This window comes from Pelobates fuscus, chromosome 6 (genome assembly GCF_036172605.1).
Source record: "Pelobates fuscus isolate aPelFus1 chromosome 6, aPelFus1.pri, whole genome shotgun sequence".
In the NCBI taxonomy this organism is placed as follows: domain Eukaryota; kingdom Metazoa; phylum Chordata; class Amphibia; order Anura; family Pelobatidae; genus Pelobates; species Pelobates fuscus.
In genome coordinates, this window is record NC_086322.1 from 103,092,404 (window position 1) to 103,118,845 (window position 26,442).

The 26,442-nt window shown below is 47.3% G+C and overlaps 1 protein-coding gene across 3 annotated transcripts in view; it reads left to right on the forward strand.

Moving 5' to 3' along the window:
- Window positions 1-211: 211 nt before the first annotated feature.
- Window positions 212-26,442, forward strand: part of LOC134614394 (caspase-3-like) — a 31,655-nt gene continuing 5,424 nt past the window's right edge. Inside the window, exon 1 of one of the 3 annotated variants that reach the window (XM_063458131.1) lies at window positions 212-394. Coding sequence is in view for 1 of the 3 variants with exons in the window: in XM_063458128.1 (XP_063314198.1) it covers window positions 26,064-26,088 (25 nt within the window). In the remaining 2 variants the exon portion in view is untranslated. Of the gene's footprint in view, window positions 395-24,441; window positions 25,357-25,832; window positions 26,089-26,442 lie in introns of those variants that run through there. The other 2 variants (XM_063458130.1, XM_063458128.1) reach the window with 2 other exon arrangements.

A 26,442-nucleotide genomic window follows, 5' to 3' on the forward strand; every position in this document is an offset into this window, starting at 1 on the left:
CACACTTTGCACTATTAACACCACAAGGAGCTGTAGTGGTTATGGTGCTTGCACCACTCCTTTTTATTTAGAATTCACAGTGTTTTTCCTTTTACCAAGCCTAAGCAGTGAAATTCCAGAATGCTGCTCTGAGTGAAGCTGGTGGGGAGATTGTGTGATGCCATGCCATTCTTATTGTCACCTTGAAGAATAACTGAAAATGTTTATGTTCACTTCCTTTATATAGTGTTTATGATATTGTTTTCTCCTACGCTGGCTCCTCCCTTTAAATACCTAAAGTCAGTTTGCATTCATTTCTCTACAAAGAGGCTGGGTTCTAGGAAAGAGGAAACATTTAATATACCGTAATCTAAACCCAGAGAAGCAGAAAGAAAGCAAGATCTGTCCTGAGTTGGTGAGTTCTAGTACAGGTATTTCTCGCTTTATGAACTCCCACCTTTGTGAATTTTTTCCTGGATGCACCGCCATTTTGTGTCAGTGGTCCGTGGATCACAACAGAGGAGCGTACTTTGGAGCACAAACAAGAAGAGAAGAAGTAGAATTTGTGTCCAGGAGTAGAAAAGAAGAGATAAGAGGATAAGGAACACGGTTCCTAAAGATAAAAGCAAGTCTAAAAAACGGGTTTAGACTGTCCTGTAGGCTTTCTGCGCTTTCATGGGCATGCCTCTAATATTACTGCACTGTATACTATTGAGTTGAGATTTTACTTGATTTTTCTGTGTTTCTGACATTGCTGTGTGTGTGTTTGCCATTGGGCCATGGTTTGGCAGGCAGCATTGGTGAGGAGAAGGAGGACTGAATAGCCTGAAGACAGAGGAGAAGGAAGTGAGTTTGAGAGGAGTAAAAATAAAAGGAGTAAAAGAAAAGTGTATAAAATAAAAGAAGGAAAAGAAAGGTGGTAAAGGAGAGGGGAAGTTGATAGAGACGAAAGTGAATAAGTAAGAGGGCTGTAGAGAGGTGTCGCCATTCAACAAGTACGGCATGTCGCTTCATTGAGGGTGATGATGATTGATTATAATTTGATGAAGATTTCAGTATGTTATGTATTCCTTTAACGTTCCTACAACATACATGTATTTGCTATGCTTTCATTTTGTATTTAACCCCTTAAGGACACATGACATGTGTGACATGTCATGATTCCCTTTTATTCCAGAAGTTTGGTCCTTAAGGGGTTAATAATGTAGGTTTTCAATGCTAAAATGTGTTGGTCAGGAACGGAACCCATGTTTATTACATTGCAGTCTATGGGAAATTAGTTCTCGCTTTATGAACTCTCACTTTATGAACTAGGCTTCGGAACCAATTAGTTTGTAAAGTCGGAACTACCTGTATACTTTAAAAAGCGCAAAAAAAACTAAAATTTATTCCCAGATTTTCTTTTCAAATAAGGTTTTACTCCTGCAACAGGTAACATCAAAGTGTCACGTGCCCATATGCAGGAAAACTATGGAGTCCTATGCTAACAATACACTTTGATTCTTTCATCCTATACTTTTAGAAGTGGTCATGGTGTTAGGAATCTGTATGTGCACAGTACATCTGTCTTCCACATGCACAGGTATAATTTGTTTCTACACCTGCAGCGAGCACAAGAAGTTTCAAAGCCCCTCCCCACCTCTCTCAATTTAGAACATTGAAAGTTTTATAAATGTGTTAAATTAAGCCCTGCTCTTAAACTCCCACTACTCCTGGGGGTCGGGAATGACTATAATACACATCATCCTCAATACATACATTAAAAATCAAAGGAAAAAGTTACTTGTGAACTACCCCAAATAACTTGGGGTTTTAGTATCATTCAAATGTAAGCTCACCTGCCACGTCACAGCAGAACCTGTTAGTTGAGTCCTACACTAACAATTCACCTAGTTGCTTTCAGCTAAAAGGTAAAATTTCTGAGACAGAGGAGTTGTTTTCTAAACCCTGACACACTTATTAACCCTTAATAGGAAACACGGGGTCCCAAGAGTAGTGTGAGTTTGAGCACTGGGCTTAATTTGGTATGTTTGTATTTGCTTTTGTATTACACAGTCATGTTACAGTGCTGCCACCTACCACATTATTCTTGCTGAAAATCTGACATCTTTCTTCCAGCAGGCACGCTAGACTGTAGACCACTTGCCTACAGCTCACAGAGAAACTTTGAAAAGCTGCTTCTCAATGAAAAGCTTGTGACTAGTCAAATCCTTGGCTCAAACCGAAAGTCTGTGCTGGAGGAAGAGGTGAGGGCTTGCAAAGGTTGCAGACAGCCGGACTACAGCTTTAAGAATGTTGTTTCATATGCGCCAAAGAAAACATGCAGAAAAAAATAAACGCATGTTTTCTTTGGGAATATATCTACTAAACAGTGAAAATAAAAAATTAAGAGTTTAAGCTTAGAATAAGAAATGCATGATGGTGGATGACAGCTGTGTAACCCGAAACAAATATTGCATCACCAAGCTCAAAAATAGATGTACTATCCTCAGGGGCGTACCTAGAGCATATGGCACCCGGGGCGGGTCCTAGTTCTGGCACCCCTCCCCCCCCCCCTGCACTTTAAAATGTACAAAACACCCACAATTTTTTTAATGTATGTAGCATTGAGCAGTGCTTGCATGTTTCAATGTAAGCATGCTTTTGTATGGAGTGAGTGTGAGTGAATGAATGGGTGTGTTTGTATGTAGTGTTGGCATTTTAATGCAGGCATGCTTTTGTGTGTAGTGTTGGCGAGATGCAGTGGTGTGGTTATATATAATGGTGATGTTTTAATACAGAGGTGTGTTTGTATGTAGTGTTTGCACCGGAATGCAGGGATGTGTTTGTGTGTAGTGTTGGCAAGATGCTGAGATGTATGCAGATATATACACACACTGACACACATGCAGATACAGACACACATTTACACACATGCAACTACACAGACACAATGCCATCCTCCTGTTTAGTACCTGCTGGCTGAGGCTGTTGGGAGTTGGGCTCTAGTTCTCTCCCAATCAGTGCCGCCCTCCATCCTGCGTGTCTCAGTGTTAGCTGGGAGGAAGTGACTGAATTTCACTTCCCCCAGGGCTGCCATTATATTATTACAGAAGCCTGGTCGCACCATTAAAGCACCACAGCGCACAACTGGGCCCCTGAAGCAGTGGTGACTCTAGGAACAATATATAGGGGAGGCACATAAACAGTGGGGGCTGGAAGCATGAATAATTTTCACTAGGTAATGGGGTAATGTAATGCCATTGGCTGTCTGACGACAGCATGTTGTGCATGCTGGCATCAGACAACACATTTGCATAGAATTCACATTAGCCACCTAGATTTCAGGGATGGCTGACACCTCTTAACTTTGATCTTTGTTTAGCGGATAACTCCCCTATTTCTTATCCTTATGTGGGATTGCCATATTGAAGGACACCAAATAAGGGAGCTATCTGCTAAACAGCACCCTAATTTGGTATCTTTACATATGGAATCTCACATAAGGGCACCAATTTAGGGAATTCTCTACTAAACAGCTAAAAGATCAAAATTTAAAAAGCCTTTTTCTTAATTTTAATCTTTAGGTTGTTTAGTAGATAACTCACTTATTTGTTATCCTTATGTGGGATTGACATATTTAAGGACATTTAAGGGAGGGGGTGACTGGGTGACAGGGTGACTGAGGGAGGGGGTGACTGGTGACAGAGTGACTGAGGAAGGGGGTGACAGGGTGACTGAGGGAGGGGTTGACTGGTGACTGAGGGAGGGGTTGACTGGTGACTGAGGGAGGGGGTGACAGGGTGACTGAGGGAGGGGTTGACTGGTGACTGAGGGAGGGGGTGACAGGGTGACTGAGGGAGGGGTTGATTGGTGACTGAGGGAGGGGGTGACAGGATGACTGAGGGAGGGGGTGACTGGTGACAGAGTGACTGAGGGGGGGTGACTGAGGGAGGGGGTGACTGGTGACAGAGTGACTGGGGAGGGGGTGACTGGTGACAGAGTGACTGAGGGGGGTGACAGGGTGACTGAGGGGGTGACTGAGGGGGGATGACAGGGTGACTGAGGGAGGGCGTGACAGAGTGACTGAGGGGTGACTGGTGACAGAGTGACTGAGTGAGGTGACAGGGTGACTGGGGAGTTGACTGGTGACAGGGTGACTGAGGGGGGGTGACAGGGTGGCTGGTGACAGGGTGACTGGGGGGGTGACTGGTGACAGGGTGACTGAGGGGGGTGACAGGGTGACTGGGGGGGGTGACTGGTGACAGGGTGACTGAGGGGGGTGACAGGGTAACTGGGGGGGTGACAGGGTGACTGGGGGGTGACTGGTGACAGGTTGACTGAGGGGGGTGACAGGGTGACTGGGGGGTGACTGGTGACAGGGTGACTGAGGGGGTGACAGGGTGACTGAGGGAGGGGGTGACAGAGTGACTGGGGGGTGATTGGTGACAGAGTGACTGAGGGGGGTGACAGGGTGACTGAGGGGAGGTGACTGGGGGGTGACTGGTGACAGGGTGACTGAGGGGGGTGACAGGGTAACTGGGGGGTGACTGTGACAGGGTGACTGAGGGGGGTGACTGGTGAAAGGGTGACTGAGGGAGGGGGTGACAGGGTGACTGAGGGAGGGGGTGACAGGGTGACTGAGGGAGGGGGTGACAGGGTGACTGAGGGAGGGGGTGACAGGGTGACTGAGGGAGGGGGTGACAGGGTGACTGAGGGAGGGGGTGACAGGGTGACAATAGGGGTGACTGAGGGGGTGAGAGAGTGACTCAGGACTGGTGACAGGGTGACTGAGGGGGGGGTAACAGGGTAACTGAGGGAGGGGGTGAGAGGGTGACTGAGGGGGGTGACAGGGTGACTGAGGGAGGAGGTGAGAGGGTGACTGAGGGAGGGGGTGAGAGGGTGACTGAGGGAGGGGGTGACTAAGGGAGGGGGTGACAGGGTGACTGAGGGAGGGGGTGACAGGGTGACTGAGGGAGGGGGTGACAGGGTGACTGAGGGGGGTGACAGGGTGACTGAGGGGGTGACAGGGTGACTGAGGGAGGGGGTGACAGGGTGACTGAGGGAGGGGGTGACAGGGTGAGGGGGGTGACTGGTGACAGGGTGACTGAGGGAGGGGTTGAGAGGGTGACTGAGGGGGTGTGACAGGGTGACTGAGTGGGGGGTGACAGGGTGACTGAGGGAGGGGGTGAGAGGGTGATTGAGGGAGGGGGTGAGGGGGTGACTGAGGGAGGGGGTGAGAGGGTGATTGAGGGGGGTGACAGGGTGACTGAGGGAGGGTGTGACAGGGTGGGTGACAGGGTGACTGAGGGAGGGTGTGACAGGGTGATTGAGGGGGGTGACAGGGTGACTGAGGGAGGGGGTGACAGGGTGAGTGGGTGACATGGTGATTGAGGGGGGTGACAGGGTGACTGAGGGAGGGGGTGAGAGGGTGACTGAGGGAGGGGGTGACAGGGCGACTGAGGGAGGGGGTGACAGGGCGACTGAGGGAGGGGGTGACAGGGTGACTGAGGGAGGAGGTGACAGGGTGATTGAGGGAGGGGGTGACAGGGTGATTGAGGGAGGGGTGACAGGGTGATTGAGGGGGGTGACAGGGTGACTGAGGGAGGGGGTGACAGGGTGATTGAGGGGGGTGACAGGGTGACTGAGGGAGGGGGTGACAGGGTGAGGGGGTGACAGGGTTATTGAGGGGGGTGACAGGGTTATTGAGGGGGGTGACAGGGTGACTGAGGAAGGGGGTGAGAGGGTGACTGAGGGAGGGGGTGACAGGGTGAGGGGGTGACAGGGTGATTGAGGGGGTGAGAGGGTGACTGAGGGAGGGGGTGACAGGGTGATTGAGGGGGGTGACAGGGTGACTGAGGGAGGGGGTGACAGGGTGAGGGGGGGTGACAGGGTGAGGGGGGTGACAGGGTGACTGAGGGAGGGGGTGACAGGGTGAGGGGGTGACAGGGTGAGGGAGGGTGACAGGGTGACTGAGGGAGGGGGTGAGGGTGAATTTACAATAATTTCTTACCATGATTCAGGGGCTGACTCTCTCCATCCCAGGCAGTGCAGGAGGTGCAGGCAGAGTGGCCGCAGGGGAGAAACCTGGCAGAATGCAGCTCTGCGCCCCCTGCAGGCACACTCCATAACAGCATCCCTGGTGCTCAGTGATGACTCAGAACACAGGCTGGGAATCCCCTCCCTGTGCTCTGACTCACTCACTGAGCGCCTGAGCCGCGAGGGAGAGGACGACCAGCAGGAGGGACAGAGTGTAGCACCCCCCTACTGGATGGCACCCGGGGCGGACCGCCCCCCCCTTAGTACGCCACTGACTATCCTTGCTATCAAACTCTCACCATGCTTGTGCATTGGCTGTGTTATTCTGCTATACTATACTGTGGTGGAATCTCGGTAAAAATAAATTTAGTAGGCCGAGATTACCACGTGGCATGTGTACGTGCATATGCTGACGTATCGATCAGTTGGTTGCACGAGGCAAGATACGATCAGTAGTGTACGGAGCATGTGCAAGAATACAGGATATAGTATTCCCCTCCTCCATTGTGCTGGACAAGCCATGCGGTCAAACAGGAAGTTAATTCTTATTTGTATTGATTGGTCAAGAGAATGTGCGGGTGGAGCTTAATATGGGAGGAGTTATATGCCTATATAAGGAGCCTGCACTATTGTCCGGGGCTCAGACTTTGCTGTATTTTGGTGACGCTAGTCCCTCTGAGTCCCGATCGGTGATCCAATAAAGAATCTCTTCCTTCCTGAAGAAACCTGTGTCCATCTCTCTGTGCTTGGCTTCCGTCAGTTTCTCCGGTATCATTTGGTGCATTGGCCGGGAAGCTCATCGTTCAACGGTAGCTGAGAGGCAGAGGCGTGAGACGGTCTATCTTTGCCCACGTTCTCTACGGCTGCACCCCTGAACTTCTGCGTGGACCTCCCTTCGTCTCGGCGCCACTGGGCCGTTGTCCAGGAGATCATCGGCCTCTACGTGAGAAGTGCTGGGGTGTCCCCGTCGATGAGTGTGAACTCAGGTTCAGGAACGAGGAGGTAAGACAACTGCTGTTTTAGACGGCAGGACCCGCTAGGGGTATACCGATTGTGCGGTAGGCCCAAAGGGGTTTTTGAATCTGTATCTGCCCCTTCTGTCGGAGGGAAGGAGCGAAGGCGCACCGCTCGATCGAACGCTCTTTAGTCAGACCGTTTGATTTGGTTAGTCAGGCGGGGTCCTGGTGTAAATAGCCCTAGCCGGACACCGGTGTCTTGTCTAGACTAGCGTTCTAGGGTGTATATTACGTTCGCTAGGTCGGAGGGACCGGGAGACTAAGCGGCGCCTGTGTAAATTCGGTTCGCTAGTTCTCATCCTATCTGGGCTAAGTGGGAAGGCGTGTAAATTTGGAACCCACTAGACTTTTGATAGTACGACTAAGAGGCGCCTGTGTAAATTCGGTTCTCTAGCTCGTTGTATAGTGCGACTAAGAGGCGCCTGTGTAAATTCGGTTCTCTAGCTCGCTATATATGTGGTGATTGGGCAGTGTGGCTAACCAAAACGGGTGTATATAGTTTTAGGTAGTCCATTCAAGGTACTGGCCAATAGTTTAGTTGGGAATTGTAAATGTGTTAACGATTGTTTAGTAAAGTGTATATCTTGTTAGATAGCGCGAGCTCAGCCGTCTAGCGAGAGTGTTAATAGTGTGTTGCTGTATTATAGTGCACGGTACCATAACCCTGTATATTTACTGACACTGTATAATAAGTACTAATCACTGTCGTTCATTGCATGTTTAACACCATAACCACTAATAATTGTATTGTGACCTTAACTTGTGCTTTGACCTATGCTAACCGTACTGTAACCGCTATTTGTAAAAGACGATGTTACTGGGGTGTGTTATAGACGGGTAATTCGTATATAGAGAATTATAGCGTGGGTGACTGTATAGTTACGCCAAAGGGCATAATATTGATTATATAGTGACTGGTGTAACAGCTGTGTGTGTACGGGAATTCCCTGAGTGTTTATTGTTATTGTGTATGTTTCACTTGGTAACCGTACCACGTGGTGCTGTTGCCAGAGGAAACGGGTGTGACTGTTGAATAGTACGCGTGTATAGTAATCGTTGTCGACGACGTTCCATTGTTAAAAATGGGTGCGTCGCAGTCAACGATTCCGGATCCCTTAGGATGTATGGTTAAGAATTTTAAAAAGGGATTCAAGGTTTGTGATTTTGGGGTTAAGATGTCTCCTGTACGTTTGGTCACTTTGTGTACTAGGGAGTGGCCTACTTTGGTTGCGGCATGGCCGCCACGTGGCAGTTTGGATCCAACTCTGGTACAGCGCTTACACGTGGCTGTATCAGGTAGGCCTGAACTTTACGGCCAGTTTCCTTATATTGACTGTTGGAGACAGGCCGTAAATGACTCGCCAAAATGGCTCCAGACATGCCACGAGGAGCAGTGTCGCCTCATGGTAGCTAGGACTTGTTCGTCCACTAGGACTGGTGTTAGGCCCATTTTGGACACGCCCCCTGAGTCCGAGATCCCTTTGCCGCCCCCTTACTTTCCGTTAAGAAGAAGTGACGCAAACGCAGGAAGCCCTGCACCCCTCCCCTCATTACCCTCATCCACTTCCGCTTCCTCCTCCAGTACAGGATCCACCCCCCCTCGTACTAAATCTCCCCTTCCGGAACCAGAACCCACCCCCATTAAAAACGAATATCCTGATTTGGCGCCACTTCAGACTTCCGGTCAAGCTTCATCTAGCTCGGCTCGAAGTGTTTTATTTACGACCTTTTCCCAAAACCAACCTCCCACATCCCCATACCCTATCTCTCCCCGACCGGAACCCATGACTGACGCCTCTCTACGTAGCCCCATCCAAACCCGACAGTTGACTGGTGCCCAACAATTAAAGCACTATCAGATGCCTCTTCGCCTAAATCCCGGGTCAGCTTATATCGATGCCGCAGGTCAAATGGCACACGCTGACCCAGTCTTCGTATATGTCCCATTTACCACTACTGACCTTTTAAACTGGAAGACCCATAATTCCTCGTATACTGAGAAACCACAAGCCATGACTGATCTGTTCACCTCAATAGTACAGACGCATAATCCGACATGGGCTGATTGCCAGCAGTTACTAATGACTTTATTTAACAATGAGGAAAGGACAAGAATAAATCAAGCAGCCATTAAAGCATTAGAAGATAGAGCCCGTGCTTTGAACCAAGCTAATCCAGCAGCATGGGCCGCAACACATTATCCCAACACTGATCCCGATTGGAACGTAAATGGTGCTGATATGGTTCAACTCAGAGCCTATAGAGACGCTATAATTGCTGGCATGAAAGCCGGAGGAAAGAAAGCCATTAACATGTCGAAGACAGTTGAGGTGATCCAGAAAAGCGATGAAGCGCCTAGTGTCTTTTATGACCGATTATTGGAGGCATACCGCTTGTATACCCCCTTTAATCCGGAAGACGCAGACAATTCCCGAATGGTTAACTCCGCCTTTGTCAGCCAAGCATACGGAGATATTAAGCGCAAGCTACAAAAGTTAGAAGGGTTTGCAGGTATGTCAATCTCCCAACTAATGGAGGTAGCTAATAAGGTCTATATGAATAGGGAAACAGAAAGCAAGAAAGAGGAGGAGCGCAAGATGCGTAAAAAGGCTGATATGCTAGCGGTAGCGTTCGCAGGCGTAGATAAACGGGGCCCAGATAGAGGCAATAATAGATGGAGTAGGGAGCCTTTGAGTAGGGATCAGTGCGCGTATTGCAAGGAAGAAGGGCATTGGAGGAACGAATGTCCGCAAAGAGAGCAGTACGAGAGAGACCAACCCAGGGCAGGCTACGGAAACTTTAGAGGCAGAGCGAGAGGTAGAGGAGGCCCCGGAGGGAGTAATGGTTATAGAGGGAGTAATGGGAACAGAGGAAGTGTTAGGGAAGACAGGTATATTCCAGCAGCGCAAAGGTCCCGCGATAGAGAAGGTAGGGACTTCGTAGGATTGGCTGACACGGTCATGGAGGACTATTGATACCGACCGGGCTCCATCCCCCTTGGTCGAGCGGAGCCTATGGTCGATGTATCAATAGGGGGGAAAAGGAGTGCGTTCATGATCGACACTGGTGCTGAACATTCAGTGGTGACTAATCTAGTTGCTCCTCCATCTGGAAGGACTATTACTGTGATAGGAGCAACTGGAAGAAGTGCTGAAAGACCGGTTCTTAAAAGTCGACTCTGTACATTGGGAGGCCACGTAGTAAAACACCAATTCCTTTATATGCCTGAATGTCCAGTCCAATTGCTGGGACGTGATATGTTATCCAAATTACAAGCGCAGATTACGTTCCTACCAAATGGAACAACATCTTTAAAGTTTAATGGACCTTCAGGTATTATGACTTTATCCGTACCAAAGGAAGAAGAGTGGCGACTTTATACAGTGTTGACTAGCCAAAACCCTAGGAGTGATGAGACATTATTTAACATACCAGGAGTTTGGGCAGAGAACAACCCACCAGGACTGGCCCGCAATATTCCACCTATAAAAATTGAACTGAAACTTGGGGTTTATCCAGTGAGCCTAAGACAATACCACATCCCACAGAAGGCTAAGAAGAACATCCAATCCTATCTGGATAAGTTCATACGGTATGGTATCCTAAAATTCTGTACTTTCCCCTGGAACACCCCATTGCTGCCTGTTCAAAAGCCCGGTACAGATGAGTATCGACCTGTGCAGGACTTGAGAGCAGTCAATGATGCGGTTGTTAGTATACATCCAGTTGTACCCAATCCATATAACCTGCTTGCTTTAATTCCGGGCGGGGCTACTTACTTCACAGTCTTAGATCTCAAAGATGCCTTCTTTTGCCTCCGAATTGCCGCAGAAAGCCAATGTATTTTCGCTTTCCAATGGGAGAACGCTGTAACGGGCTCAAAACGCCAAATGACTTGGACAAGACTGCCCCAAGGGTTTAAAAATTCACCTACCCTATTTGGTTCAGCCCTAAGTCAAGATCTACTGGATTTCGAGTCCATCCCAGGAGAGTGTGTCTTGTTACAATACGTAGATGACTTGTTGATAGCAGCAGTTACAAAAGAAATCTGTCAGCAAGCAACGCACGATCTACTACACATTCTCTGGAAGGCAGGATACAAGGTGTCTAGAAAGAAAGCTCAGTTGTGTTTGCCAACTGTCAAGTATCTGGGATTCCATATCTCTGAAGGTCAAAGGATTATGGGGCCAGAGAGAAAAGAAGCTGTCTGCCAAATACCAATACCCAAGAATAGAAGACAAGTGCGAGAATTCTTGGGGGCAGCAGGCTTCTGTAGGATATGGATTCCCAGCTATGCGATACTAGCAAAACCTCTGTACGCAGCTATCAAAGGTACAGAGCACGACCCCTTCTTATGGACCCAAGAACAGCAAACGGCATTTGAAGATGTGAAGAAGGCTTTGATGAGTGCCCCAGCATTAGGTCTACCTGATCACACACGACTATTCTACTTATATGTACACGAGCAAAGAAGAATGGCTGTGGGAGTATTGACACAGTACTTGGGATCATGGCAAAGACCTGTTGCCTACATGTCTAAGCAACTGGATGCAGTGGCCAGCGGACTTCCACCTTGTCTAAGAGCCGTAGCTGCAGCCGCCCTGCTAGTAGCTGAAGCCGATAAACTCACTCTGGGTCAAGAACTTTATGTACGAGTCCCACATGCAGTACAGACGTTGTTGGATTACAAAGGAAATCATTGGTTTAGTAATAGCCGTATGACCAAGTATCAAGCAATGTTGTGTGAAAATCCAAGAGTGCATTTAGAGACTGTAAATACCTTAAATCCAGCTACCCTTTTGCCACAACCTACTGAAAGTCAACATGATTGTTTGGAAGTAATGGATGAAGTATTCTCAAGTAGACCAGATCTTCGTGATTTTCCCATCCAGAACCCCGATGTTCAATATTATACCGACGGCAGTAGTTATGTGAAAGAAGGGATCCGCTATGCAGGATATGCAGTGACAACAATAGACAAGGTGATAGAAGCTCGGCCACTGGCAAAAGGAACATCAGCACAAAAGGCAGAATTAATAGCACTAACACGAGCGTTACAATTGGCTGAAGGTTTAAGAGTGAATATCTATACGGACTCTAAGTATGCGTTTTTAACCACTCATGCCCACGGAGCTTTGTATAAAGAAAGAGGACTACTGAATTCAGAAGGCAAAGAAATCAAGTACGCAGCTGAAATCCTACAACTATTGGAAGCAGTGTGGGAGCCGAAAGAAGTCGGTATCATACATTGTCGAGCGCATCTGAGAGGAGATGGTGATGTAACCAAGGGAAATCGGATGGCAGATAGTGCAGCTAAGCGTGCTGCTGAATCAGGAAGACAGGAGTATGTGGGGCATATAGCTGCTCTTATACCAACTCCACTGTCCCAATGGACTCCAGTTTATACAGCTCAAGAAGAGGAGTGGTTAAAGACTGAACCGGGAAAGTATTTGGAGAACAAGTGGTATCAGCTAGAAGATGGAAGAATAGTCATACCAGCATCACTAGCGGTAGAAATTGTCCAAAATTATCACAACGGGACACATTCTGGGAGAGACAGTACTGAAGAATCTCTCAGGAAACATTTCTACATACCAAGATTGTCCAACTTGACTCAGGCCATTGTACGCAGATGTGTAACGTGTGCTAAGAATAATGCAAGACAAGGACCAGTAAAGCCACCAGGAGTCCAGTTTATGGGGGGACTCCCCATGTCCGATCTACAAATAGACTTTACAGTGATGCCTAAATCGGGTGGACATCGTTACCTGCTGGTAATTGTGTGCACCTATTCAGGCTGGGTAGAAGCATGTCCTACTCGTACAGAGAAAGCAGGAGAAGTTGTGAGATTCCTGCTACGAGAAATAATACCCCGATATGGACTACCCTGTTCTATAGGATCGGACAATGGTCCAGCTTTTGTTCACCAGTGCCTACAACAACTGACTCATATGCTTGGTATAAAGTGGAGGCTTCATACTGCATATAGACCCCAGAGTTCTGGTAAGGTAGAGAGAATGAATAGAACTATAAAGAACCAGTTGGCTAAAATGTGTCAGGAAACCCAACTTAAGTGGAACGTTCTCTTACCTATAGCTCTATTGCGAATCCGCAGTACCCCTACCAGAAGGATGGGTCTCTCTCCTTTTGAAATTATGTATGGGCGACCACCTCCCGTACTTGGTAACTTAAGGGGGGATTTGAGTCAGTTGGGAGAAGGAATTACCCGGCAGCAGGTTGTAGAGTTGGGTAAGACTATGGAGGAGGTACAGAAATGGGTACAAGATAGATTACCTGTGAATATATATCCCCCTGTTCATAGTTATCATCCAGGAGACCAAGTGTGGATTAAAGAGTGGAATAATGTACCGTTAGGGCCCAAGTGGAGAGGTCCTTATGTTGTTCTTTTGTCTACCCCTACAGCGATAAAAGTAGCAGAAGTGACTCCGTGGATACATCACTCCAGGGTTAAGCCAGCAGCAGTTGATTCTTGGCAAGTTACAGCAGATCCAGAGAATCCCTGCAAGATCCGGTTAAAACGCACTACTCAGTCGGAGTAACGAGGAATTATTGTGGATTACAAATTTTATTGTTACAGGTGTGAGTGAGAAGGCCATAATAAAGCCTGTCCGCTTACCATCACATAGTGTATAAGCCAGGAAAGTCTCGAAGGGACACCTGTGAAGACGAGCAGAACTCCATTCCCTGCAGCCCTCACATCCTGGAAGCTGAGGTTCCATCGCACGGACGAAGACTGAGGATGACGGCGAAAGATGTGCTTTTGATTGTGTTTATTTATATGTGTTTTTATATTCAGGAAGGTAGAGGTACCGACACTCCTAGCTGTGAGGTATGCATTAAGACTACGAGAACAGGTAACCATATTTCCCAAACCCTAATTTGGCATTCACAATACGAGTGTAAAGGAGATGTATCGAGATGTAGATACTTAAATATAGACTATAGTGTGTGCCATTTAGGAGTAGGAGAACCTAAGTGCTTCAGTCCGGAGTATCAACCTCGTACAATTTGGTTGACTCTCAGGAATGGAGATCCTCAGGGGACCCTAATTAATAAGACGGTGTTAGAATCCGTACATTCTTCGGGTGTTCTGCTATTTGATGCGTGTAAAGCGATATCGAGTGGTAGAAAGCCGTGGAATGTATGTGGGGATCTTAGATGGGAGAGGACGTATGGGTCTAACGATAAATACATTTGTCCCAGTAGCAAAAATAAATATGTAAGTCCTAGATGCCCAAATAAAGACTATAACTTTTGTCCATATTGGTCTTGTGTGGGGTGGGCGACTTGGGGACAGACAGTAGACAAAGACATGATAGTGACTAAGTTGCCGACTAGCCCTTATTGTAAGTCTATGGAATGCAACCCAGTCCATATACTCATTAATAACCCCGACAAGTTCTTAGATAAGTATGGAAATTTATTTGGGTTTCAGATATACGGGACGGGTTTAGATCCTGGGACATTATTGTTTATAGGGATAGAGACTGATACGGTATCCTCCCAGACTCATCAAGTATACCATTCCTTTTATGAAGAGATGAGTATAGACAATAAGATCCCCCATAACGCTAAAAACCTGTTCATAGACCTAGCTGAAAGTATTGCCGGTAGTCTTAATGTTACCAACTGCTATGTGTGTGGAGGTACTAACATGGGAGACCAATGGCCTTGGGAAGCAAAGGAGGTAATGTCCGGTTCTGAGGCAGTTGACCAATTAATATCTACACAAGCCGATTATCATATGAGTGTTAGAGGTAAATCTGAGTGGAGATTAAAGACCTCCATCATAGGTTATGTTTGCATAGCAAGGAAAGGAATAATGTATAATACTTCTGTAGGAGAATTAACTTGTCTAGGGCAAAAAGCTTATGATGATGATACAAAGAATACAACTTGGTGGTCGGCTTCAAATGTCTCAGAACCATCTAACCCGTTTGCTAGATACGCCAATTTAAAGGACGTGTGGTTTGATCTATCCATCACATCAACCTGGAGAGCCCCAGCAAATTTGTACTGGATCTGTGGTAAGAAAGCCTATTCGGAGTTGCCACAGGACTGGGAAGGGGCATGTGTGTTGGGTATGCTCAAACCATCCTTCTTCTTGTTACCGATTGAAACAGGTGAGACTTTAGGTGTTAAAGTGTATGATGTGAATCATAGGAAGAAAAGGGGACCCATAGAGATAGGCACCTGGGAAGATAATGAATGGCCTCCCCAGCGTATCATAGATTATTATGGGCCAGCCACGTGGGCTGAGGATGGTACTTTTGGTTACAGAACCCCTATTTATATGCTCAACCGTATTATAAGATTACAGGCGGTGGTTGAGATTATCACAAATGAGACATCACAAGCGCTCAATCTTCTAGCGAAGCATAACACCAGGATGAGGACAGCAGTCTACCAAAATAGATTAGCCTTGGATTACCTTTTGGCAGTAGAGGGAGGTGTATGTGGGAAGTTTAACCTAAGCAATTGCTGTCTTCAAATAGACGACGAAGGGCAGGCAATAGCTGAGCTTACTAGCCATATGGTTAAACTAGCGCATGTGCCTACTCAGGTATGGAAAGGGTATAATCCAAGTAGTTGGTTTGGTAGCTGGTATGAATGGTTTGGAGGGCTTAAGGCAGTGGTAGGTGGAGTCCTACTGATTTTACTGTTGTGTCTACTCCTGCCGTGTCTTATACCCTTAGTAGTTAGGTCTGTGCAAAGCCTGATAGGAAGTATAGCAGAGAGGAAGGCTGCTGCACAGATAATGGCGATTTATAAGTATAAGGCTTTAGATCAAGGAGAACAAATGCAGGAAGATGAGTGTTAAAAGATTCACATCATAAGATAAGTCTGGTCTGGTTCAAGGTAACTTGCGGTGTAAGCAAACCAAGGTTAAGTGATGCCTCAAGTAATTGTAAAATATCAAGAGGCATCAAAGGGGGGAATGTGGTGGAATCTCGGTAAAAATAAATTTAGTAGGCCGAGATTACCACGTGGCATGTGTACGTGCATATGCTGACGTATCGATCAGTTGGTTGCACGAGGCAAGATACGATCAGTAGTGTACGGAGCATGTGCAAGAATACAGGATATAGTATTCCCCTCCTCCATTGTGCTGGACAAGCCATGCGGTCAAACAGGAAGTTAATTCTTATTTGTATTGATTGGTCAAGAGAATGTGCGGGTGGAGCTTAATATGGGAGGAGTTATATGCCTATATAAGGAGCCTGCACTATTGTCCGGGGCTCAGACTTTGCTGTATTTTGGTGACGCTAGTCCCTCTGAGTCCCGATCGGTGATCCAATAAAGAATCTCTTCCTTCCTGAAGAAACCTGTGTCCATCTCTCTGTGCTTGGCTTCCGTCAGTTTCTCCGGTATCAATACTACTGGTATTCCAAATGCCACGAAGAACCACTGTGTATGTGTCACACGTGGCTAGAGTCCAAGGTTTGTTTTATGTTGCTCTTAGGAATAAACTGGATAAATGTACAGAAAATAAGTAATGCCTCAAATTTTATTTTCTGTAACTGGATAAATTGAGATTTTTCAGTTCAGATGGCCATCCAAATTATTTTCGTCACTTCTCCTCGACATTAATTATAAGGATTTTTTTAAATCTTTTTAAATGGGGGCAGGTGAAAATATATCTACATATTTATTTTTGTTGCATTGAAGTTCTCTATACTAATTTAAACCTCCTTTTTAGTTCACATTGAATGTTTTTTTTTTTTTTTTTTTTTGTATAAAACCTGTTTAGCTAGTATACTGAAACAAATAGTTACTCATTCAAACAAATCTAGCAGGTGCTTTTTTGACTCATTACGAAATGCAGAAGGTGTTGCAAACATGTTGATGGTAAATCCACAACAGTATGCCTGGGATAAACAAATCAAAATGTGTTTTTTAGTGTTGCAAACAAAAAGTTACATTCAAAAGAGAACAAACAGATGCCCCCTAAATCTTGTAAAAACTAGTCCGAAATATCCAGGTAAATTGGTTCTTTTTTTTTTTTTTAAATTCTTTATTTTATTCGTGCATAGTGGTAACAACCGTTTGCACTGCCACAACAGCTGGTGCAGACAAATACGTAAACATCTTGAAACATTGGTATGGCATCAAAAACAGTGCACATTTTTTGATTTTTGAAAGTCAAGACATACGGATTACAAGCACGATTTTTTAGTTTGCGCATGCGTAGTTACTTAGATCATTCTTTAATTTTATATTACGAAGTTTCCTCAAGCTATAGAGCAACCTGTCAGTTATAAGTGACTATTCATTAGGTACACAGTGTGATTTCCCGACTGACTATGGCGTATAATTAGAGGGTTACACGCTTATTAGAGTACGTTTAGAGTAGGTTTCCACCAGGCATAGTGCGCCATCGGCATCTTAATGCAGGAAGTCCGCACCAAAGTGGCATTCACATTGAACATTAGCTTAAGCATTAACATTATCCTGAACATTAGCTTTAACTTTAGCTCTATCAGAGAGGGTGTGTGCGTGTCGATGTCTGCAGCTTGCTTACGGTCTAAAATGCCTATATAGGTCAACGCACGCTGTAAAAATAAATGCCCAATTGAGTGAGACAAAACTTAAACTTAGCATATAGGGCGAATGGTGCATGTAAGCCATTGGGTTTCCGCTGGCAACCTAACAATAAGGATGAAATTGATTGCAAGTATCACGCTGGAAGGTATATAAGTGAGTACAGTGTGCTACGTAATTAAGCAGGCTAAAGCAGGTGAGTTAGGTAGGCTATACATAACATTAACCACACAGGCTATGATATATTTGCACGTAACATTACAGTCTCGTGGGTGGTCTGCTGCGGTGTGCTATTTAGGGTTTACCCCTCACGGATCAGTCTCAGGGACAGACTCAGCCCATGCCAGCAGGGGACACAACACAGTCTCTGAGTTCAGGGGCCCGTTGCCTGTCATCTTGCCACAACATGCTCCGGTAGGTTGGGGCTCTCAGCCTGTGTGTCGCTCTGGTCAGCCTTTTAGGTGTCTTCGATGCCATTTCGAGGCTCGGAACTGAGCATCTCCTTCTCCGCCGCCATGTTGGGAATCGCGTGGCCGGGGAGCAGTACCTCGTGGTTTGGAGTGTGTTCCTGATGAGTGCTATCTCGAGGCTCGTGTCTCCACTTGCCGTTTCGCCAGCTCCCTCCAGGTGGTGCCCGCAGACATGGTATCCAGCCGTGGGAGAGCGGCAGGTCGCTTGAGTGCTGCTCTGTGTCCCCGCCATACTGTGCGTGTGTTAGGTGCTGGTCGGCCATCTTGGGACACGCTGACCGGACCGCAATGCTCGGCGGGACCGGGGTGGAGGTGTTTCGGCATACAGTGATGGCAGCCCGTGGGGACCGGGATGACCCCCCCGGTCCAGGGGGGGGGGGGGCTGGCAGAGCGCCGGTCGGAGAACCGGGCGAGCGGCCGTCTCACCCAGGCTCAAGCTTGTAGGCCTCAGGCCTCTACCGGGTTACGTTGGTGCTCTTTTCGGGTATCTCCGGATTCCCCATCGCCTGAACAATGCTATAGTCGCATTTTCGGGTCAGTTTCTGTTTGTGGCCCGCCGTTGGCTCCGATATTGAAGCTCAGAAGCAGGAGCTCAGACGAGGCACGTCTGATCCGACTGGCGGTCAGGCCCCGCCCCCCAGGTAAATTGGTTCTAATGAGACTGGGCAAAAAGTATGTCATCTTTTTTATTTATTTTTTGTAAATAATCTTTATTTTTATATGACAGAGTTGACAGACATCATATAACAAATTACAATTAATTTGGACATTTTTAGATGACAAGAACGATTTTACATTAGTATGCAAAAGAGGGTTAATTTGGTTCAAGTCAAGAATTACAATCCTGTCACATGCTTTGAATCTGCATCTCCGGGACAGACTGTTAGATTTTAAGTATGCATTAAAAAAAAAATATATATATATATATGTGACCTTTGGGCAATATTTTTAATGCATTAACTATATAATGACTTAAATATATATACTTACCAACATTTCATGTGGACAAAGATTAACTCTTTCATTTTAAGGATATGACCAGAGACAAGTTTGTTTTCAGACAATTTAAGTGAATATTAACAGTTTATGCAACTAGAATGTAATTTAGAAGAAGAACAATGTATTTAATTTACACAGACTGACTTCCAAACACATTTATTGTAGTTTAACCCCTTATGGACCAAACTTCTGGAATAAAAGGGAATCATGAATTGTCACACATGTCATGTGTCCTTAAGGGGTTAAAGACACATGGCTGTGAATATTATTGCTGTGGAGCTCTGTTATACACTCAGACACAACAACCAGGGGCGGGCTGGGCCGGGGGGCAGGGAGGCAATTGCCCCCCAGGCCGCCCGAAATTCTTTTAGGACCGGCCGCGGCGGGCCGGCCCTTTAAATGCTGCAGCCGCCGAGCGCTCTGTAAAGAGCGCTCAGACGGCTGCAGCAGCTTTTCCCTCCCTCCCCTCCCCTGTAGCGTGGCCGAGCTGCTTTCCGGTCCGCGGTGCCCGGCTGGAGTGATAGGAAGGTGCACTGAGTGTGCACCTTCCTGTCAGTCCGGCCGGTTACAGGAAACAGAAACTCCTGTTCCGCGTGGAGTTTCTGTTTCCTGTAACCGGCCGGACTGACAGGAAGGTGCACACTCAGTGTGCACCTTCCTATCACTCCGGCCGGGCATCGCGGACCGGAAAGCAGCTCGGCCACGCTACAGGGGAGGGGGTAAGAAGAGGGGAGGGGGGGAATAAGAAGAGGCGAGGGGGGAATAAGAAGAGGCGAGGGGGGAATAAGAAGAGGGGAGGGGGGAATAAGAAGCGGGGAGGGGGGAATAAGAAGCGGGGAGGGGGGAATAAGAAGAGGGGAGGGGGGAATAAGAAGAGGGGAGGGGGGGAATAAGAAGAGGGGAGGGGGGGAATAAGAAGAGGGGAGGGGGGGAATAAGAAGAGGGGAGGGGGGGAATAAGAAGAGGGGAGGGGGGAATAAGAAGAGGGGAGGGGGGAATAAGAAGAGGGGAGGGGGGAATAAGAAGAGGGGAGGGGGGGAATAAGAAGAGGGGAGGGGGGGAATAAGAAGAGGGGAGGGGGGGAATAAGAAGAGGGGAGGGGGGGAATAAGAAGAGGGGAGGGGGGGAATAAGAAGAGGGGAGGGGGGAATAAGAAGAGGGGAGGGGGGAATAAGAAGAGGGGAGGGGGGGGAATAAGAAGAGGGGAGGGGGGGAATAAGAAGAGGGGAGGGGGGAATAAGAAGAGGGGAGGGGGGGAATAAGAAGAGGGGAGGGGGGGAATAAGAAGAGGGGAGGGGGGGAATAAGAAGAGGGGAGGGGGGGAATAAGAAGAGGGGAGGGGGGGAATAAGAAGAGGGGAGGGGGGAATAAGAAGAGGGGAGGGGGGAATAAGAAGAGGGGAGGGGGGAATAAGAAGAGGGGAGGGGGGGAATAAGAAGAGGGGAGGGGGGGAATAAGAAGAGGGGAGTGGGGGGAATAAGAAGAGGGGAGTGGGGGGGAATAAGAAGAGGGGAGTGGGGGGGAATAAGAAGAGGGGAGTGGGGGGGAATAAGAAGAGGGGAGTGGGGGGGAATAAGAAGAGGGGAGTGGGGGGGAATAAGAAGAGGGGAGTGGGGGGAATAAGAAGAGGGGAGTGGGGAGTAAGAAGAGGGGATGGGGAGTAAGAAGAGGGGAGGGGAGAGTAAGAGGGGAGGGGGGAGTTAGAGGGGAGGGGAGAGTGAGGTGGGGAGGGGGGAGTAAGAAGAGGGGAGGGGGGAGTAAGAAGAGGGGAGGGGGGAGTAAGAAGAGGGGAGGGGGGAGTTAGAGGGGAGGTGGAGAGTGAGGTGGGGAGTAAGAAGAGGGGAGGGGGAGTAAGAAGAAGGGGGAGTAAGAAGAGGGGAGGGGGAGAGTGAGGGGGGAGTAAGAAGACGGGAGGGGGAGTAAGAGGAGGTGGGGAGTAAGAGGAGGTGGGGAGTAAGAAGAAGGGGGGGGAGTAAGAAGAGGGGAGGGGGGAGTAAGAAGAGGGGAGGGGGAGTAAGAAGAGGGGAGGGGGGAGTTAGAGGGGAGGTGGAGAGTGAGGTGGGGAGTAAGAAGTGGGGAGGGGGAGTAAGAAGAAGGGGGAGTAAGAAGAGGGGAGGGGGAGAGTGAGGGGGGAGTAAGAAGACGGGAGGGGGAGTAAGAGGAGGTGGGGAGTAAGAGGAGGTGGGGAGTAAGAAGAAGGGGGGGGAGTAAGAAGAGGGGAGGGGGAGTAAGAGGGGAGGGGGGAGTAAGAAGAGGGGAGGGGGAGTAAGAAGAGGGGAGGGGGGGAGTAAGAAGAGGGGAGGGGGAGTAAGAGGGGAGGGGGAGTAAGAGGGGAGGGGGAGTAAGAGGGGAGGGGGGGAGTAAGAGGGGAGGGGGAGTAAGAGGGGAGGGGGGGAGTAAGAAGAGGGGAGGGGGAGTAAGAGGGGAGGGGGGGAGTAAGAAGAGGGGAGGGGGAGTAAGAAGAAGAGAGGGGGGAGTAAGAAGAAGAGAAGGGGGAGTAAGAAGAAGAGAAGGGGGAGTAAGAAGAAGAGAGGGAGGGGGAGTAAGAAGAGGGAGAGGGGGAATAAGTAGAGGGGGGAGTAAGAAGAGGGGGCAGTAAGAAGGAGGGGAGATAAGAAAAAGGGGGGAAGAAGAGGGGGAGGGGGAGTAAGAAGAGGGAGAGGGGGAATAAGAAGAGGGGGAGGGAGGAGTAAGAAGGAGGGGAGATAAGAAAAAGGGGGGAAGAAGAGGGGGAGGTGGAGTAAGAAGAGGGAGAGGGGGAATAAGAAGAGGGGGAGGGAGGAGTAAGAAGGAGGGGAGATAAGAAAAAGGGGGGAAGAAGAGGGGGAGGTGGAGTAAGAAGAGGGAGAGGGGGAATAAGAAGAGGGGGAGGGAGGAGTAAGAAGGAGGGGAGATAAGAAAAATAGGGGGGTAAGAAGAAGAAGGGGAAGTAAGAAGGGGAGGGGGAGTAAGAAGAAGAGGGGGAAGGGGAGTAAGAAGGAGGGGAGATAAGAAAAATAGGGGGAAGGGAGGGTGAGTAAGAAGAGGGAGAGGGGAATAAGAAGGAGGGGAGATAAGAAAAAGAAGGGGGTAAGAAGAAGAAGGGGGAGTAAGAAAAATAGGGGGAGTAAGAAGAAGAAGGGGGGAGTAAGAAGGAGGGGAGATAAGAAAAAGGGGGAGTAAGAAAAAGAGTGGGGGGTAAGAAAAAGAGTGGGGGGTAAGAAGAAGGGGGAGTAAGAAAAAGAGTGGGGAGTAAGAAGAGTGGGGAGTAAGAAGAAGAAGGGGGAGTAAGAAGAAGAAGAAGAAGAAGATGGGGAAGTAAGAAGAAGAGGGGGAAGTAAGAAGAAGGGGGAGTAAGAAGAAGTAGGAGGGTTAAGAAGCTCTAAGGGACAGCTCTATAGGACAGGGGGCAAGGCAGGGAGCTCTTTCACACTATATGCACACACACACACACACACACACACAATGCATCCCTATACATACACAGAAACACACAATGCATCCCTATACACACAGAAACACAACATGCTTCCCTTACACACAGAGAAACACACAATGCATCCATTACACACACACATAATGCAACCCTTACACACAAAGACAATGCATCCTTTGCACACATACACAGAAAGACAATGCAAACACACACACACTGCTTTTCTTACATACACACAGAAACACAATGCATCTCTTACACTCAATGCACACACATACAGACACACACCTTGCATCCCTTACGCATACAAACACAGATTCACACAATGCATCCCTTACACACAACCAGAAACACATAATACATCCCTTATACACAAATACACACTGCTTTCACTACACACAAACACACTGCATCACCTGCACAAACTGGTATCCCTATACACTACATACCATAAGCACACATATTAGATCCTCTACAATAACTCATAACACATCCCCTACACACTCCACTCCCTGTGAGTGAACTCGTGGGTGGAACATATAAGTGGACTTATGAGTGGGCCTTATGGGCATACCCACCGTCAGGCCCTGGGGCCCAGACCTTGAGCTGTGTAAGAGGCCCCCAAAAAATGGAGCTGCTTCTAATTCTCCCAGAACATTGAATTTTGTGACCACAGTTGCAAACAGCCTCCAGAGATCCTGTTCTACACCAGATCAGTGGAGCCAAACTTCAGCCCATCATCATCCTCATCTAATTGTAAGTAGGCAATCTAGTATATTATTAGTGACACTAATCTATAATTTACCTCACATTAAAGGGACACTATAGCTTAATGAAGTGGTTGTGGTGTCTATAGCTGGTCCCTGCAGGCTTTTTAATGTAAACACACACTGTGTGCAGCACTGACGTTAGTTCATATGGCAGATCATATGGGTGGGGCATTGTGATGTCACATGGGGGGGCGGCAAATTTATATTTTGTCTAGGGCGGCAAAAATCCTTGCACCGGCTCTGATCCTGGGCAGGTGCACCAGTCTACTGGTGACCCACAGGAGGGGAGTTCACTGATTGCACTGCACTCTCCTCCTGCCCAGACCCGTCTTGACCGCAGTGCAAGTGCCCTGTGCCCTCTGCCCCTAATTTACAGTGGCTCACACTCACAACAAGCAGTGCCTGGAGCCCTTTGCAGAGACGGAAACAAAGAGGTTCTGCGGCAGCTGGCCGTCCTGCAAGCATTACATTAAACAGCTGTTCCCCATGCAGCCACAGGTGGCGTTGTGCTGGGAGACTGTGATTACTATTCACTTCCTCCCAGCCTACAGAGCAGCGCATGGGGGAGAGAGAGGAGGAGGCATGATTTATTCTTACAACAAATCCACTAAGCAAATATTTATACATTTGGGGGGATCAGCTCTGTTTCCACAGTTTATTGGTGTTTACTCTGATGTCTGTATTAATATTGAGGGATGTCTAAGTAGTAACGTCAGTGTGTGTCAGCAGGGCCAGCCGTTGGGGTGGGCAAGCTGTGCGGTCACGCAGGGTGCCATGACAACAGAGGCACCCGGCAGCCAACACAGCTCACAAGTTGGGTACACCAGCATATTTAATTTAAACGATTCGCTGGTGGTCCACTGGTGCGCACCAGCAGTAGGTGCAGTCAGATCATATCCTCTCCCTCGTGGTTCCGGTGCTCAGTTAGTGAGTCGGAGCACAGGCTCAGAGATTCTCAGCCTGTGCTCTGACAACATTGAAAGTCAGAGCCGTGAAGGAGTGGGTATGACAAAGAGCTACGGATTAGCATAACATCAATATCCGTTATAAAACCAGGAAAAGGTGGGCATGGATGGTGAACTGATTTGGTGGCGCAATGGGCCACTTGACTGGTTTTGCCCCCCAGGCCTAAGGCTGCCAGCCCTCCCCTGACAACAACAATCAGGAGTGACCAAGTATTTGCAAACAACAGTACATAAACTAACACACAAACATTTCAATATTTTCAACGTGTTGTCTACCTAGTACAGCTTCCTTTTATACAGCACCATAGGTATAAAAAGACAATACGGGAAAATAAATGTGCCACCCTAGCAGGATCATGCCATTATAAATAAGATCTGCTTCTCCCTCTCCCCTTTTTCCTTATTTGTTTACCACTGAGAAATATTCTGAACCTGCAAAGTTGAGCGCCTATTCCTATAAATCCTTTTGTTCCTATCACTGACCGTTTCCCTCTAATATTCAGGGATGCTGATATTGACAAACTGAAGGAGTCTTGTATTCTTATCTATTTACACAACTAAAAAGTTGCTCTTCACATGTGTAACTGCCTTATAGTTGACAGTCCCAATTTTGCTGGGACATTCTTGAGTTTTGAGTTCCTGGCAAAAATAGGAACCTGTCCCAACTTACCCAGCAATCAGACCATTGTACTTTGATCTCAGCAAATATTGGAACTCCACCCACCTATCACCCAACCCTCACGCGTTGCTGCCTCTGCCTGTCAAGCTCTGATTTTGCCTGTCTCCTTTCAATTCCCCTCAAATACTTCTCCCATGCAGTATAAGCATACTTGGCTTCAATCTCTAGCCCACAACGACATACCCCTGCCTCCCCACACCTAATGCTGTATCTCTGCCTCCTTAGCTTTTTCCTCTGTGCTCCTGACCCTTTCTACCAAGTCCATGCTCTCAGTTAATAAGGTGCTACCTGATCCTACCTGCTGCTACTGCTGGAATAAAGAGAGGAAGACACTTAAGGGAGATAACCTGGCCAAGCATCAGTTCACTGCCATCAGCCTCAGTCTATATTCATCTGCTGCAGCCCACTCTCATTAGCCTCAGCCAACCCTCACCTGCTGTGCCCAGTGTACCCCAGGAAAGACACCCGCCTGCACCCAAAAGGTATGCAAGCAGGAGCATGACTGTGTGTTTTATTCATTGTTATGCCTGTGCGTGTCATTTGTAACTCTGAGTATATCTGTGTGTGCTTCTGAATATTCATATGCAAATGCCAGCAGTATGTACAAATGCTTCTTTGCAAACACAAACCTTTTCCATATAAATACACTCCTATATTTAAACACACAGACACTACACGCACATTCTCCCTGGTATTCTAGCCCCAACACTACACCTGAATTTATCCCTGCATTCAAACACCACCACTACACAATTACATACTTATATTAAACGCCAACACTTCACAAACTGTCTCTTGATATTTTTAAGTGTAATATTTATTGATTAACACTTTGTCACGTATTGCACTTTATATTGCAACGTATCCCTTAAAACCGTTAATAGAAATTTAAACTTTTTTTTTTTAAAGTATACAAAATAGCAGAAAAAAATATTTTTTATAAGATGCTGTATAAGATCCATAGGCAATGCAATCAATTTTAAAATTAGGAATGTATTTCTATTTTTACTCTCAGATTGCCATACTAATACATTTTGTGAACCGATAATAATGTTTTCAAACCCTGACTCACCTAGTTTAACGTGCAAAATAATGTAATTTTGCTTGTTTTTAAGGTCATTTTGAGAAAGTGCGATCATTGAATCATTTGACCAGAACAAAGCAGCTAGCCATAAAATACACACGGACTATGGCAAGGCAAGGCCATTTGGAAAGTGAGTACCATTTTTGTCACCTGTTTGAATAAACCTGTATTATTGGTGTACTGTGAGTTTAAAAATAACATGCAAGAAAATGTTACTCTCACACCTTAAAACTCTGTGCCCTACCCAATGGGCTGCTGGTGAGAGAGAGAGAGTGTATCTTGTAAAGTGTGGAAAGGAACTTGTATGCAAATCACAAAGAGGACAAGTTGTGAAGTTACCTGCATGCATTCTTCTTCAAATCTACCACCTACCATGATATGTCACAATGTATTTTATAGCCTATATTAAAAAAAAAAATTGTGACATCTTCTTCAAAAAGGACATAAGTGGGGAATTGTATGGGTGGGAAACTCATGGTATTTG